The 16,109-nt window shown below is 37.9% G+C and overlaps 1 protein-coding gene and 1 long non-coding RNA gene across 2 annotated transcripts; both read left to right on the forward strand.

The window, feature by feature from the left end:
* Positions 11,696–13,233, forward strand: LOC109224196. Its single transcript, XM_019388783.1, has 5 exons — positions 11,696–11,967; positions 12,366–12,636; positions 12,714–12,810; positions 12,931–13,055; positions 13,133–13,233. The coding sequence occupies exons 2-5, from the start codon at positions 12,408–12,410 to the stop codon at positions 13,231–13,233; spliced, it is 552 nt and encodes a 183-aa protein (XP_019244328.1). The 5' UTR covers positions 11,696–11,967; positions 12,366–12,407.
* LOC109224532 lies at positions 13,353–14,665 on the forward strand. The gene is made up of 3 exons (XR_002067707.1): positions 13,353–13,446; positions 14,242–14,399; positions 14,528–14,665. It is a non-coding gene; the product is annotated as an uncharacterized LOC109224532 (long non-coding RNA).

The raw sequence follows: 16,109 nt of genomic DNA on the forward strand, positions 1-16,109 counted from the left end.
TTTGGGACTTGATGGCCGTTCGGGGTTGATACTCGATATCATATCCCTCAAGTTCGATGGCCCATTGGCCAATCGGCCCGATAATTCGGGCTTGTTTAATATGCTACGAAGAGGGTACGTTGTTCAAACGCAAATACGGTGGCACTGAAAATAAGGCTTCAATTTTCGTGATGCGCTTATTATCGCAAGAGCTAATTTTTCCAGGTGCGGGTACCTGGTTTCGGCATCCCCCAGGGTCCGGCTTACATAATAGACAGGGAATTGCGTACCTTGCTCTTCTCGAACCAGCACACTACTTACCGCTATCTCAGATACGGCCAGGTACAAATACAGCATTTCATCCTCTTTCGGCGTGTGGAGCAAATGCGGGCTGGTCAAATATCGCTTCAATTCTTCCAAGGCGTGTTGGCATTCTGGAGTCCACTCAAAGTTGTTTTTCTTTTTGAGTAAAGAGAAGAAATGATGGCTTCTGTCCGATGACCTCGATATGAACCTGCCTAGAGCCGCTATCCGTCCTGTCAGCCGTTGTACTGCTTTTACATTATTTATCACCGTGATTTCTTTGATGGCCTTGATTTTATCGAGGTTGATCTTAATCCCCCTGTTCGACACCATGAAGCCTAAAAATTTGCCCGAACCCACTCCGAAGGCACATTTCTCGGGATTAAGCTTCATGTTGTAACTTCCGAGGATGTCGAATGTTTCCTGCAAATGAGTCAAATGGTCCTCTGCGCGCAGGGACTTAACTAGCATGTCATCAATATATACTTCCATGGATTTGCCTATTTGATGCTCGAACATTTTATTAACTAGACGTTGGTATGTGGCCCCTGTGTTTTTAAGCCCGAAGGGCATTACATTGTAACAGTAGGTATCATACTTTGTGATGAACGAAGTCTTTTCCCTGTCCTCAAGGTTCATTTGAATTTGATTATACCCCGAGTAGGCGTCGAGAAAGGTGAGGGTCTCGTGGCCGGCCGTGGCATCGATCAGGCGATCGATGTTGGGCAATGGGAATGAATCCTTGGGGCATGCCTTATTCAAGTCTTTATAATCTACACACATTCTTAACTTATTTCCCTTTTTGGGCACTACTACTATATTGGCCAGCCATTCGGGGTACTTTACCTCTCTAATAGACCCTATTTTAAGGAGTTTCGTTACCTCGTCCTTGATGAACGCGTGTTTTATTTCGGACTGGGGTCTTCTTTTTTGCTTCACCGGTTTAAACCTGGGTCGACACTCAACCGGTAGGTGGTTATTTCCGGCGGGATACCTGTCATATCAAAGTGGGACCAAGCGAAACAGTCGACGTTATTAATAAGGAATTGAATGAGTTTTTTCCTGAGTTCGAGGGTTAATCCCATTCCCAGGTATACCTTCCGATAGGGGAGATGCTCGATCAAAACAGCTTGCTCCAGCTCTTCAATTGTCGATTTCGTTGCATCCGACTCTTCGGGGGCAACGAAAGTCCGAGGAGCGAGGAAATCTTCTTTATCATCTTCGGGTGTTTGTACGCTCCCAGGCTCATCCGGGGTAGAGCGTATAGGATTCGACTCCTACTGATAAACCGCGAACATTTCTTTTGCTGCAAGTTGTTCTCCATATATGGTTGTTATACCATCCTTTGTTGGGAACTTCATCATCTGGTGCAGAGTTGATGGCACTGCCCTCATGCTATCTATCCACGGCCTGCCAAGCAATGCGTTATACCTCATGTCACCACCGATGATGTGGAACTTGGTGTTTTGAACTAGGGGTGTTCAAAACTGATCCGAAACCGAAAACCGAACCAAAGCTTAATGGCTTACTGGTAGGGGTGTTCATAAAAACCCGAAAAACCGAACCAAACCGAAAACCAAACCAAACCGACCAAAAAAACTGATACTTTTTGGTTTGGTTTGGTTTTGGTTTTGAATTTTAAAAACCGATCAAATTTGGTTTGGTTTTGGTTTTAATCAGAAAAAAACCGAACCAAACCGACTATAGGAGTAGCTATTTCAAATTTATTATTACACCTATAAATATGTATATTGTTATACAAAGTTTCAAAAAGTTTATGGTAAATGTTAATAGTTTGCACTTTTAATATAGTTCTTTACCTTGACATTCTAGTTTGATTGGTAGTTTTCTTTTGTTTAGTGTAAGAATCCATTTCGTGTTAAAAATAACATATTTTTAATTGAGTCCTTAAATTATTCATCACTATTTGATTCAATTATCATCAATATATCTTGATAAATAATAGATTTCTCAAAGGGCAATTGATTTGATAGTGTTACATTGAAAATGTGATCACCGGAATATGTGTTTGGTAGTGTATGTCTTATATTTTAAGAGAAAAACCGACGAATAACCGAAAAAATCGAAAAACCGACATAAACCGAATCGAGAAAAACCGACTTAATTGGTTTGGTTTGGTTCTAATATTTGAAAAACCGACTTACTTGGTTTGGTTGCTTTTTAGGGAAAAACCGATCCAAACCGAACCATGAACACCCCTANTAATAAATCAGAAATTTTTTATTCAACTTCTTCTTCCAGTTAAATTGAATATATTCCTATAAAAATTTGATCAATTCTATATTCCATTACTGGACTCATTATATATATATATAATGAGTCCAGTAATGGAATATAGAATTGATCAAATTTTTATAGGAATATATTCAATTTAACTGGAAGAAGAAGTTGAATAAAAAGTTTCTGATTTATTACAACACTAACAAAGATAAAAGAAATTGATCCATTATCTATTACACTTCCGGAGCAAAATGACATACATAAATTGCTTATATTTTATGAACATTAAATAGATGACACAACAGATCTGTCCCCGAGAAATTAATGAGACTAGACCTGGCTTCTCTTGTAGAATTAGTGCAATACGATTTTTGCGATCGAGGGAAAGTTGGAAAATCTAAAGAAAAAAGGAACACACGTTTCACAAACCTTAATGATTTCAAGAGGAAGTTGTTGTCGAAGAGAAGCGCAAAGAGTAGCCATTTCTTGTCTTCTTTTTTAAACCGAAGTCATGTCAAGTCCTAATTTTTTTGCTTATTTTCCTTCTTCTGGTAGTACTGCTGGATTCCTAGAATCATTGATAATTTTGCTAGGCCGATAAACCGCCCGATAACCGCCCGATAAGAGCGAAACCGATACCAATCCGCCCGATACCTTATCGGGCGGCTAACGGATTCATACATTTTAAAGCCGATAACCGATAAGCCAAACCGTTAAGAGTAAATAACTGCCCAATCTGCCCGATAAGCAGCCCTATTTTAAACTGTACCGGACATGTCAACCGAGAGGGCAATCTCCCCTTTCGTTATTTCGCCGGCCATGTTGAAGTCGTGGAGGACCTGGGAGGCGGGTACGATCTGATCAAGCAGCCCGAGCTGTTCTACTATCTTTGACCTGATTAAGTTGGCTGAGCTGCCTGGGTCCACGAGCACACGTTTAATTCGAATGTTATTTGAAAGAAATGAAATTATAAGTGCGTCGTTGCGTGGCTGTGTTAGGGTCCCAAAATCTTCCTCGCTGAATGCAAGGGTATCTTTGATCACACGGTCTTGGATCGGCCCTTTTATTGCAGCGGATATTTTTATCCGTTTGATCACGAGTCCTTGGGGAATGTTGGTCCCCCCGATGATCATATGAACGGCATACTGAGGAATCTCTCTCTCTCAGCCTGTGTCAGATTTTTCCGGGTTTCCTGCTGAATCTCTCGGCGTGTTCCCTTACTAATGTGAGGACCGTCACTACCGTGTTGGGTGTTGTATGAGGTCGTAAATTCGGGAATTGGTTCCGGCGTACTCTCAGGGTTTTGCGGTGGTACACCAACACCTGGAACATTCACACTGTTCTCTCCGTGGTCCTTAGGATTGTTGTTTTCACCTCCATCTACTGAATTAGGCATTTTGACCTGAAATCGAATATCTTGGGCAAGAAAAAGTGTGAAAGATAACTTGCGTTGTGTAGTAAAACCAGCAAGAAAATAATCACTATTATTTTTAGCCTCACGGTGGGCGCCAAACTATTTATCGTGAAAATGGTAATAACAATTAAATTTGATTATGGGATTCTAAAAATACGTGATCTATTTTTATGCCAGTTGTTAAGCAGTTGATGCTATGTGAAAGACTTAGAAACGAGATAGGAGTTCGTGAGCAAGGTGATAACCAAATCGAATGATCGATAGTCGGGACCTCGAGCTTGCTTATTCGAGGGCCTCGGGGTCGAGTCTGAAGCTCGACTGGGAGCTATCGGGGGTAATCGATGGGCGATTAATAGTTAGGGTAAAATCAATGACGGCTCTTTATGGCCAATAATAAGCAATAAATGATGAACAATAAATAGAACACAATGAATGCAAGCAATAAATGGAGTAATGGACTCAAGAGAATGTGTTAGAGAGCAGAGAGAATGTTCTTGTATATTTTAATATGGAGCCAGGGAGTCTAACAAAATGACAAGGATCCCCTTTATATAGGAGGGGAATCCCCACATAATACAAACGCATTTATTACAAAGATATGGAGATGGGACAGCTAGTTGAAGTCATGATTCGGGTCTGATTTTAGCACACTAGACTTTGTCAGCTCTAGTTATGCGCCTTGGGAACTTCGCACTTTTCCAACATAGCCATTGGTCTGCATTGCCCCGAGGTCGAGCGTCGATGGCCCTCGAGGGTGAACCTCGGCCCTAGTCTTGCACCTTGTGAAACATGTTTACGAGGCACCATAATGACGGAAAATTGGACTCTCCGATTTTACCGTATACACTTCCTTTTCTTGGATTTGTGAGTAAGCACTTGTTTCCACCCATTTCGAAAAGTAATCGGTTAACACAAGTAAAATCTTACCTAACTTGGAGCTTGAGGTAGGGGCTCCACTATGTCCATCCCCATTCATGAATGGTAAAGGGATAATATGGAATGTAATGGTTCGGCTGGATGGTGCAGCTAGTGCGAGAAATATTGGCATTTACCACATATTTTAACAAAGTCTGTGGCATCATGTTCCATACGGGGCTAGTAGTACACTAGCTTCCTAACTAGCGACCTATTTCCGGAATGGTAAGTGTCCTTCATGGACTTCTCTCAGCATAATCTATATCTCCCTGTCCCAAACATTTGGCCAAAGGGTCGTTAAAGGTTCTTCGATACAAATATCTTTTGACGAGGCAATATCTTGCCGCCCGAACCTTGAGTTACCGAGAAGCCTTCCTATTTTTGGGTACTGCTCTGTTCTAAAAATAATAGATGAAGTCATTGCTCCAATATTTAGTAAAATTAGTGGTATTTACCTCCTCTCGACTAGGATCGAGGGTCGAACGTAATAAATGGACAATAGAGCTTGCTCCAGAGTCGGAGATGTCTGAAGCTGACCCCAAGTTGGCTAGTGCATCTGCTTCAGTGTTCTCCTATTGGGTATCTGCGCAGCCTTCCATTCTTGAAACTGGCCTAGTAGCTGAGTCGCCCTTGCGAGATATTACTGCATTTAGGTTTCCTGAGCTACATAAGTCTAGAGCACTTGGTTGATGACCAACTATGAGTCGCGGAGTCCTCGAGCTAGTTGGAGTCCTGCAATAACAACTTCATACTCGGCTTCGTTGTTAGTCATTGAAGGGTATTTTATCGACTGCCAGATTGTCTAACTAGTCGGTGTGATGAGTAATACTCCAAGCCCGGATCCTTTCACATTAGATGAACCATCGATATACAGGGTCCAGGTTCCTAAGATGGTCTCAGAAGCTATTAATGCACCTTCTACACCTGGGGGGGGGGGGGTATATTAGCGCTAAAATCGGCAACGAAGTCTGCCAGGACTTGTGATTTTATAGTGGTTCGATGCTGGTACATGATATTGTACGCGCTTAATTTGACCACCCATTTGGCAATTCATCCTGAGGGTTCTTGCTTATGGAGAATACTCCTCAATGGGAAAGTAGATATCACCGAAATAAGATGACATAGAATGTATGGTCTCAATTTTCGTGCAGCCATTACGAGTGCCAGTGCAAGTTTTCCTAAATGCGAATACCTGGTTTCGACGTCTATTAATTCTCTACTTACATAATAAATAGGAGATTTCCTACCTTCATTTTCTTAGACCAACACAACACTTACAACGGTTTCCTCCATGACCAGGTAAACCAAGAGTCGCTCTCTGATTCGGGTTTTGACAAAAGAGGTGGGTTGGACGAGTACCTTTTCAGGTCTAGCAACGCCTTTTGGCATTCGGCAGTTCACATGAAGTTCTTGTTCTTCTATAGCACCGCAAATATTTTATGGCACCTCTCAGAGGAGCGGGATATGAACCACCCCGAGCGCTACTATCTTTCTTGTCAGTCTCATCACCTCCTTCTGAGTTTTTAGCATTCCGGTTATACTTTTAATTGCTTTGATCTATACAGGGTTACCTTTTATACCTCTATCTGAAACCAGAAACCCAAGGAACTTACCTGAATCGACCCCGAAGGCACACTTTTCTGGGTTGAGTTTCATGTTGTATTTTCAAAGGTCTTCGAAGGCTTCCTTCAAATGGGCTAGATGGTCTCGGCTCAAACTGATTTTACTAACATATCATCAATGTATACTTCCATAAATCTGCTAATATAGTCCTAGAGCATTCGAGTGACCAATCTCTGGTACGTTGCTCTGGCATTTTTTAATCCGAATAGCATGATGTTGTAGCAGTAGGTCCCTCTTTCGATAGTAAATAAAGTTTTTTCTTGATCCTCTGGTTCCATTTTGATCTGGTTGTATCTCGAGTATGCATCCAAAAAGCTTAATAATTCGTGACTAGCTGTGGAACCTATGAGTTTGTCGATATTTGGTACGGGAAAGCAATCCGTTGAGCATGCTTTGTTCAGGTCTTTATAGTCGATGTACACTCTCCATTTTCCGTTCTTTTTGGGAACCACCACGATATTTGCTAGCCATTCCGGGTATTTCACCCCGCTGATAAAGCCATTGTTGAGTAGCATGGTGACTTCTTCCTCCACCGCTCGGGCTTGTTTTGGCCCAATGTTTCTTTTATTTTGCTTCACAGGTTGGTGGTTTGGATCTGTGTTCAATTTGTGCACCATGATATCCATAGGGATGCCTTTCATATCTGCATGAGACCAAGAGAAATATTCCAAATTATCTTGTAGAAATTTAATTAACTTATGCTTCTGCTTGGGAGTCAATCCCGAGTCGATATAGACCTTTCTTTCCGGCCAATGAATACAGAGAATCACTTCTCTATTCCTCCACCGTTGGTGAGGCGGGCTTGATGATTCTATCAGGATGGGGGCCTGTTCCATTGATGTTAGCTACACTCTCACCTTCCTGTAGTTGCTATTTGACAGTTTCCTCGTTGGAGATACTGCTTGTGGCTGCAATTGAATTGAATTTTGGGGATGCCCTTTGTTCTCCTTAGATTTGTCATATCCCCCATTTGGACGGGAATTTTATCACCTGGTGCACAGTTGAAGGCACCGTGATCTTGTGAATCCATGGCCTTCCTAGGATGGCGTTGTAAGCCATATATCCTACCACAACTTGGAACGGGGTATCCTTGGTTAACCATTCGGCGTTGGTCAGCGACATCACTTCCCCACGAGTCATCTCACTAGAGTTGTTCAACCCGTGAGCTCCATTTCTTCGACCACCCGTGTCTGGATGATGTTGGCTGAACTTTCTGGGTCAACAAACTCTTCTCACGTCAAGATAATTTTTTTTAAAGTAACTACCAGGGCGTCGTTGTGTGGCATGGACAATTTGCGCGCATCCTCATCATCGAATGTTATGCTCTCTCCAATTAGTGTCTGTCGAGTGCAGTTCTGGTTGAGAAATAGATATTTTTGTAAATTTATTTGCTACCATGAAGGTGAATTTGTTTATTTCTCCTCCTCCGAAGATAACGTTGACGATCCGTATAGGATTCGGAACCTTTGGTAGCTCCTCCTTGTTCTGATTTTTCATGTATGACAACTTCGTCTTCTCACTGAAGAGTTCCATTAAGTATCCCTCCTTGAGTAAACGATCGACTTTGCCTTCAATGAGTCTGTAATCTGAAGTCTTATGGTTGTGATCATTATTGAATTCGCACCAAAATTCCTAGCTTCGCTTGCTTAGATCAGAGTTCATCTCTTTCTGCTATTTCTTTGTCTCCCATATCCTTATGTTCTGCTACTAACTCCGTCATGTTCACGCCTAAGCCATAGTCGGCGAGTTATGATCTGGAGCGATAATCACTAATTCTGGGCGTCTCTGATTCTTTTCCAGGCCTGTGCATGGGTGGCTCATCTCTTCGGCCGGAATTCCTGTCTTCACGTGTATACCTTGGTCAATCTCATGACGTATGGGTTTGGGGTACGGTTCGTGCAATATTCTGGAATCCCGATACCTAGGTTCAACTTGTATGCCGGTTCCTCCCAGTCGGCGATCATATCTGTGGGTATCTCTCACTTCGAATCGGCGGAGCATCGAGATATATTCTTATATCTGTAGGAGCTTTGTAATGTATCGATTCCATGTCTTTGCAGGAAATTCTCGGAGGCTTTCCTTCAGTCTTCGCGAGGACTTTGAACTGTTCGAGTTCAGATTCCTGGAGAATGCCATACCCGCCCAATTGTCTTCAACTTTCGGGGGCAACATCCTTTCTCTCTAGAATAGGTCAATGATGTCCGGGAGTGACTCTGTCCACCTTTGTATAATCTTGAAGATATTTTTCACTTGTTTTTCCACCTTTTGCTCCCGAATGGGCTTTGATGAAAGCAACTGCAAATATAGCAAAAGAACTATTAGAATGTCCAGGTGAATACCAGGTTAAAACTCTTTTTTAAAGCGTCTCCCCAATTTTTTTGACGAGCACCGATCCGATCTCTTCCTTCATGAGGTTGTTCCCTTTGATTCCAGTTATATACTCCATGATGTGATCATGAGGATTCCAGTACCATCATATTTTGGAATATCAGGCATTATAAATTTCTTCGAGATCGGTATGGGGGCCGCATTGGGCTTCCACGACTGTTGCAAATACTTGTTCACATCTATCCCTTTAACGATCAGTGGCATTCCAAAAAAAATTTCAATTCTTTCATTTTTTTTCCTTGAGTTGCTTCTACAAGGTTAGAATATTATCTTGCCATTCAGTAGATAAAGCCATACCTGAGCACCCGGCTCCGGCTTCTCTCAAAAGCTCTCAGGTTTCTGTGTGAGCCATTTTGGAATTGGGGGTTCCATCATCAGCGTCTATCCTTGGAGGTGGGGTTGCCATCATTACCGTTTCTCCACTCGTCCATACCTTCAAGGCTTATCCAATTTGAGCATTCAACTTCTACTATTTTGACATGAAATTGTCCACTTTCTTTTCTAGCCCTAGAATATCAGGATAGTCGCTATTGGATCTAGCTGGTGACTCATTTCGTCCGTGAAGGAGCGTAGTTACGGTAGACTGATCATCCAAAGTTCGGGTTCCTTCAGATCGTTACCGTTTGTCCAATTACGGGAACATTGGGTTGCTCATTGGTTCCGGACATGGTGTTCTCCTTGCAATAAACACAAGAAAAGTAAAGTTAGACGAGACCATTAACGTAACAGAGGCTGTGAATCAAACTTTTAATTGCCAAGGCCCCGCGGTGGACGCCAAACTATTTGACCTAAAAACAGATTTTGAGATTAAATAATTAAATTTGTATTTTTATGGGCCACTAGCAATTTATTTGATTCGAAACGGTTGCAGATAATGAATAAAGACAAACAAGAAATAACGAAATAGATTAAAAAGAATGATACAACGGACAAAATTCTTCTCTATTTTCAATCCCGAATGATATCGATCGCGAGTATGATTGAATTACAAAGCTTACTCAGGAAAAGGGTAGAACAAGATGATATTTTGTTTCAGAGAGAGTTTTTCATTTAATTTTCAATGATCCCTCCTTGGAGAATTGAGGCGACTTTTATAGCGGTAGGAAGAGAACTACCATTCCAAATTTCGAGCAAGTACACTAGTGGATTAAGTAGTGGGGAGCGGGATCCTCGATAATGGCTTCCATTTTGGCATAACGTTGCTACTACAAATAAGATTGACTGAGTTTTCAAATTTCACCTTTTGAATACTTGACCCTTCGATAACCATAATCTTAGAATCTTACGAACTCAGCAGCGGGTCCCATCACTTGATTTCTATATCTTAATTTCCACGAGGGACTTTTCGATCACGCCACGTGGAGAGGATACGTAATTTTTACCCATACAACATCTATTTATGTATGCTTGTGAGAAGATAAACATGCTTTGCGTAAGAATACATAATATTGTAGTTGATTATGTGTATTAGAATAAATGTGTGTGTGAAACGCATATATCTTGCATTAATGCGATGGCCAATAAATTTTTATCACTAGATTAGGGTGTATAAGTTTCACATATAAATAATTCTCAAAATAGCAAAAATTACCTTAAAACATGAATAAGAATATAATTGATTAACATTATCTCAATAAGAGTACACGAAATAATAAAAATTATAAAACTTAGAAGTCTCCTACGTAAAGTAAGACGCCTTACTTGAGTAAATAAAATAAAAATATCTTTTTAATATAAATAAAAATTCGATAGATTGTTAGTGCAACTTTGGATGTATATTCTCAATGAGAAAATTTTAGAGCCGTACAAATGCTATAACAATTTTAAAATTTTTATAGCAATAAAAATGTCATGGCATATCTAAAATCACATTTTTAAAAATATTATTTTTTATTAAATTTTATGCCAAGTCAAGCTATAAAATGAAAAAGATGTATTAATTAATATTTTTATTCTAAAACTTGTAGTTGTATACTCCCTCTATCTCATTTAATTGTCGCTTTAGCTAAAAGAAAAACTTATACTTGTATATTCCCTCTGTCTCATTTTAACTGTCGCTTTAGCTAAAAAAATTATCCCAAAATAATTATTACTTCAGGAATTCTAGAATAAGTTTATTAATTATTTTCAGTTATATCTTAATAAATAAATAAAAAGTTGTGATCTTTTTAATACCGTTAAATTCTCAAAAAATATTTAATAAGAATTGTTTAGTAAAGTTTATTTTGTATTTGTTATTTTCTTAATGAATTGTGAAATCTATATCTATATATATATTAAAGAAAAGAAGTTTGCCTTAAATATATGCCAAATGTCAAATTATTATAATGCCAATTGGCAACATATTTAAATGACAAGTGGAAAGTAAATATATTAAGACTTATCAATTTCCTATAAAGATGCATATGTCATATAGAATTCTATAATTATGGCAAAAAAAAAAAAACAAGACAAATCCATCGACATTTATGGATATAAAAAGCTATAGGAATTACTTTAACAAAAAGGAAGATGAAACAAATCCATCGACATTTATGGATATAAAAAGCTATAGAAATTACTTTAACAAAAAGGAAGATGAAATAAATAAAGCTATATGAACTGTTAAAAAAAGGAAAAGAGTAAATTGCTCTTTCTTACATTAAATAACGATAATTTAAAATAAAATGAAAACCCAATATTCTGTACTAAAAACAAGGATATATATTATATATTATAATAGGGTTTTTGGTGAGACTCAAAATGACCCAATATTCGGTCACCAGCATACATTACGCCTCAAAATCTGGAGAAGCACCAATTACGCCTTATCATCTTCGATCTATTCTGTCCGAAATTCCCCATTTTCTTCGCTTCATCTACGCCGAAAAATATTGAGGGAATCTTGATCTCCCTATACAAATTAGGAATTTCAATTAGCTTAACCCTAACCCGAAAAATAAGATCCCTAATTTTGTTGGATTTGGATACAGAGGGAGAAATAGAGACATTCAAATGTGAAATTAGTCCATCGCAAGGAGACATTCAAATTTGAAGATGATTTTTCCGATCGTTTGTTCTCATCTCTTTCGCATCGCTTCTGAAGACGACGACATCTACGCCAGGTATTTCGGATAACAACTAACTGTGGAATCCGATTTTATGGAAAATATATTTTTCGATACAAAAATATTCGCATTCCGTATATTTCGAAATATATATATATATATATATATGAACTGGAATTTGAAGGTACGAATAGTGAGATTGTGGCACGTTCCCGACCGCGACAAACCAGACAACACCGTCTCCTTGAATTAATATTCAAGACAAAAGGTGCATTCTTTTTGAAAAAAACTTATTTTTTCATAAAAGTTTGAGTACAATCTCATATTCTGCTTCAAACTATAAGCATTCTTTTTGAAAAAAAATTATTTTTTGATACAAATTTGACTACAATCTCATATTAGTCTTCAAACTAAAAAATTCATTATGTTATTAATTATGAATTTTTGGATTCTAGGGCGATCGCATTCATGCGACTGTTGGTCGGTCACTTATACGTATGTTCAAACCAAAGTTAAAAGAATTGGGTTTGTACGTTATGAAGAACTTTGTGGTTGGACCAAATTATACAAAACTTAAATACACGCGGCATAATTTGAAGTTTGCATTTACTCATAAGACAATTGTAGAGGAAGCAAATGATCATCTTTTTGGTATGACTATCTTCGACTTAAAACCTTATGAGTATTTGATAAACAAAATTGATGTTGAAGAAAGTGAACTTTTCGGTAAGTATTCAGTTCGCAGTTCTTTTATTTGAATGTCTTATAAACTTTCTCCTGATTATTTTTTTAAATTATTATAGATATCATTGGAGAGGTTGTAAGTTATGGTGAGGTAGAATCCCATACCCAAGGTGATAAAACCATCAATTATATGCATGTGGAACTTGAAGATCATGAGTAAGATTGCGTCTATCAATTTACTTTGTTATATATTTTAACATCATTACTTATCGTTGTCTGATTAAATTGTTATATATTAATATGATTATAGACGTAGTCTAATTTATTTCTTATAAGGAGGAATAATATCTCTGCAACATTTTGGGGAGAATTCGTTGACCAAATCTTGCCACATTTACAGGGATCACCCCATCAGCCGGTCATAATTGTTATGCAGTTGATAAAAGCGCACAAATTTCAAGGTATTTCTATTGTACTGATGTTATTTGATAATATATTTATGTTAAGTTTTTGTTTCAAAAATTAAAGTTATATATAGGCAAATATTCTGTGCGTAATACTTGGCATGCCTCAAAGCTCTGGATTAACCCGGATCTTCCTCAAGCTAATGATTTTAAGTCCAGGTTAGTTATTTCATAAATTAAGTTTTGCTGGATACTACACAAATAACTATTTATTGTTATAAATAATACAAGACTTGCGTAAATACACGAATGACAAGTGTGAATGAAAGCTAAACTCTAGCCACGGATCAGTCAAATACCTTCTCAGCGTAGTTATTCTGTTTCTGATGAGTTGGGTAATGGAACTGTAGAAGTTAAGACTATTAGCGAATTGGTCGACTGCATGGAGGTGACAAATCTATTAAACTCATTTAGTGTTTAACTAATGTTATGTTGTGTATCTATAACACTGTTATTTATAAAAAATACTATTTGTGGTTGTTTTAACCTCTGAAAAAAATTGTGTACAGTTTTCAGAATACATAGACGGGCAAAGGATTGAAGTATGTTTATAAAACTAAGATTTAACTGATAGGAAATGAGAGGATCAAATCAAAGGAAAACATTTATATAGGGGATTGAATACTACATAGCATATGCAGAGTGTACAGCTCTCTAAGAGCCTTAGTTTTGAAATGTGATAGCCTTTAAAGTGATTCCTACAGGTTTATAGACTTGATTATATGTTACGATTGGCTTCTTCTTGTTCTTGATTTTCTTTGGCATAATTATATTTTTCATTGGTAAGCCTATTAAAATGTACCTTGAGATTGTAGTGAAGCAATCTGAATTTATATATGTTGCTGTTTTAGTAATTTTGTCAAATTTGATTTGCTTATAATATATTACATATTTTCTGGAAATGACATAATTGTGTGAGTGTTAGTTGTAATAAAATGACTTATTTGTTTTCTACGCCATGTGCATATATATGTTTTTTTTGGAATACCTGTTAAGTAAGTTTATGAGCATTTTACAATCTGAAACTTCACTAATAAAAAGTTTCAAGTTAACAAAACTTGAGCAACTACAAGGCCATGTTAATGTAAAGAAATTCAGCAAGCATTGGATACAAAAATTCACACTTTCTTTACTGTTGTTGGGTATTAACATCTGAAATCTTCCCCTTATGACTTCTTTTCAGGAAGGACATATTTGGATTGTTGCGACTGTAGTGAATCTTCTACTTGAAAAAGAATGGTCATATTTGGGGTGCAAGAGATGCTCGAAGAAGGTTGACAAAATTGGAAGTAAATTTCACTGCAAGAAATGTGATCGCCTTGATAGTTTTGGCACTCATAGGTTTGATAATCTTAACTATTTACTGTGAAAGAACTAAAGTTGCAAGTTACAAAAATAAGGACAAATTTTGTTATCAAATATTAAATAAACTAAAGTTTCAATACATCATATCTAAACGTGTTTTTCAGGTAGAAGCTTCGAGTGCAAGTAATGGATCACACTGGCTTTATAAATTTGTTGCTTTGGGATCGTGAAGCAACAACTCTCATTGGGAAGTCTGCTAATCAGTTAAATGAAATTTCAATTGAGGTATATTTTATTTATTTGATTCAACCTCTATATATAGTTAAACATCTCTAAAAATACATATATGGACTATGGTGTGTGCTTATTGTCTACATTCACTGCGTTTGCTTCCTTTTTACTGATCAATCAATATCAGCACTCCAGAAATGTTGTTAGCATGGTCTGACATCAGTGCTCCACTTAAGAACTCCTTCACAAGTGCAACAACAAAAAAATAAAATAGCAGGAGAAGAAGAAGAAGAGTCTATTGGTGTTAGAACAGTTAGTCTTCAGCCATCAGTTGTTAGTGCTATCACAATTTGCAATTATGAAAAAGGGCAAGGACTAAATGAAGGAACAGAGTGCTCTGTTTGCTTGACTCAGTTTCAAGACTATGAAACTCTTAGGATTTTGCCCAAGTGCAATCATACTTATCATTTGTACATTTAAAAAATTAATATTGTGTCTGCTGCACCATCTTTAGTTCTCTCAATAGACTATATGTATATATCCCGAGCATGTCTGATGCCTAGAGTCTTGCAAGGCAGGCATCCTAACGATCAATCTCTGGCATTGTCTCGGCCACTATATATATCCCCATGGAATCTGTGAATGCCTTATAATTCAGGACTTCACCAGACTTTGTTATGCAAAGAACAGCAACTTCAGCACCTGCAACATGGAAATAACATCACCTTCAGAATTTTATATAACACTGAGAAAAAAGAACTGTTATCAATTGTAGATTTATTGGCAGCACAAACAATAGGATAAGATAGTCTTGCATCGCGTCTGAGTCAACATCACCAGTACACGCGATCATATTAATCAGCAGAAATAGTGAAGCTAATAACCACAAACTTTTAGAAGAAGCTAAAGCAACTAATGATTATTATTGAATGTACAGATGTTTCCTAGCTGGTGTATTACGTTACTTTAGCTGTGCTGAATACTACATTTCTGCATTCAGGAAGGATGGTAATGGACCAAGGAGGCAAATTATAGTGCATTTTGTTGAACATTACTCTTGCAGCAGATTTCCAGTCATTGTTTGACAGGAAAGAATCACAATCCCCTGTCTCTGAAGAGCACACGAATGCCTACAGTAACAGCAAATATTTAATGTGAAAATGCTGATAATAAACCACGACAAAAAGATTAATGACACCAATGCAGAATTTTATACCCGTTGAAGGTTTCCTAATGATGTCATTGCTGCATCTGCAGAAACTAAGGATTTCTCGCACATCTTGATAGCTTTATGAAGCTCTTTGCGTCAATATTTTGGTTGTCTTATTAGACCTGTCACAAAAAAAATGCATCGAAGAGTTATTTTCTCTTTCAGTTAAGTGAATGTGCCAAATGACACAAGTCAAATATTATTTGCAACATAATAAAATGACACTCACAATTATTTGTTGCAAATTTCTTTCAGCACACACAAACTGAAGAAAGGAAGACGCATGAAAATCCTTATAGCATGGG

Source organism: Nicotiana attenuata, chromosome 3 (assembly GCF_001879085.1).
Source record: "Nicotiana attenuata strain UT chromosome 3, NIATTr2, whole genome shotgun sequence".
Taxonomy (NCBI): domain Eukaryota; kingdom Viridiplantae; phylum Streptophyta; class Magnoliopsida; order Solanales; family Solanaceae; genus Nicotiana; species Nicotiana attenuata.

Excerpts from the sequence above, each read along its gene's own strand:
- LOC109224196 (XM_019388783.1), top strand. The coding sequence starts at position 12,408 with ATGTTCAAACCAAAGTTAAAAGAATTGGGTTTGTACGTTATGAAGAAC. Across the intron at positions 12,811-12,930 it reads GTGGAACTTGAAGATCATGA|GAGGAATAATATCTCTGCAA; the intron begins GTAAGATTGCGT and ends ATTTCTTATAAG. Across the intron at positions 13,056-13,132 it reads AAAAGCGCACAAATTTCAAG|GCAAATATTCTGTGCGTAAT; the intron begins GTATTTCTATTG and ends AGTTATATATAG.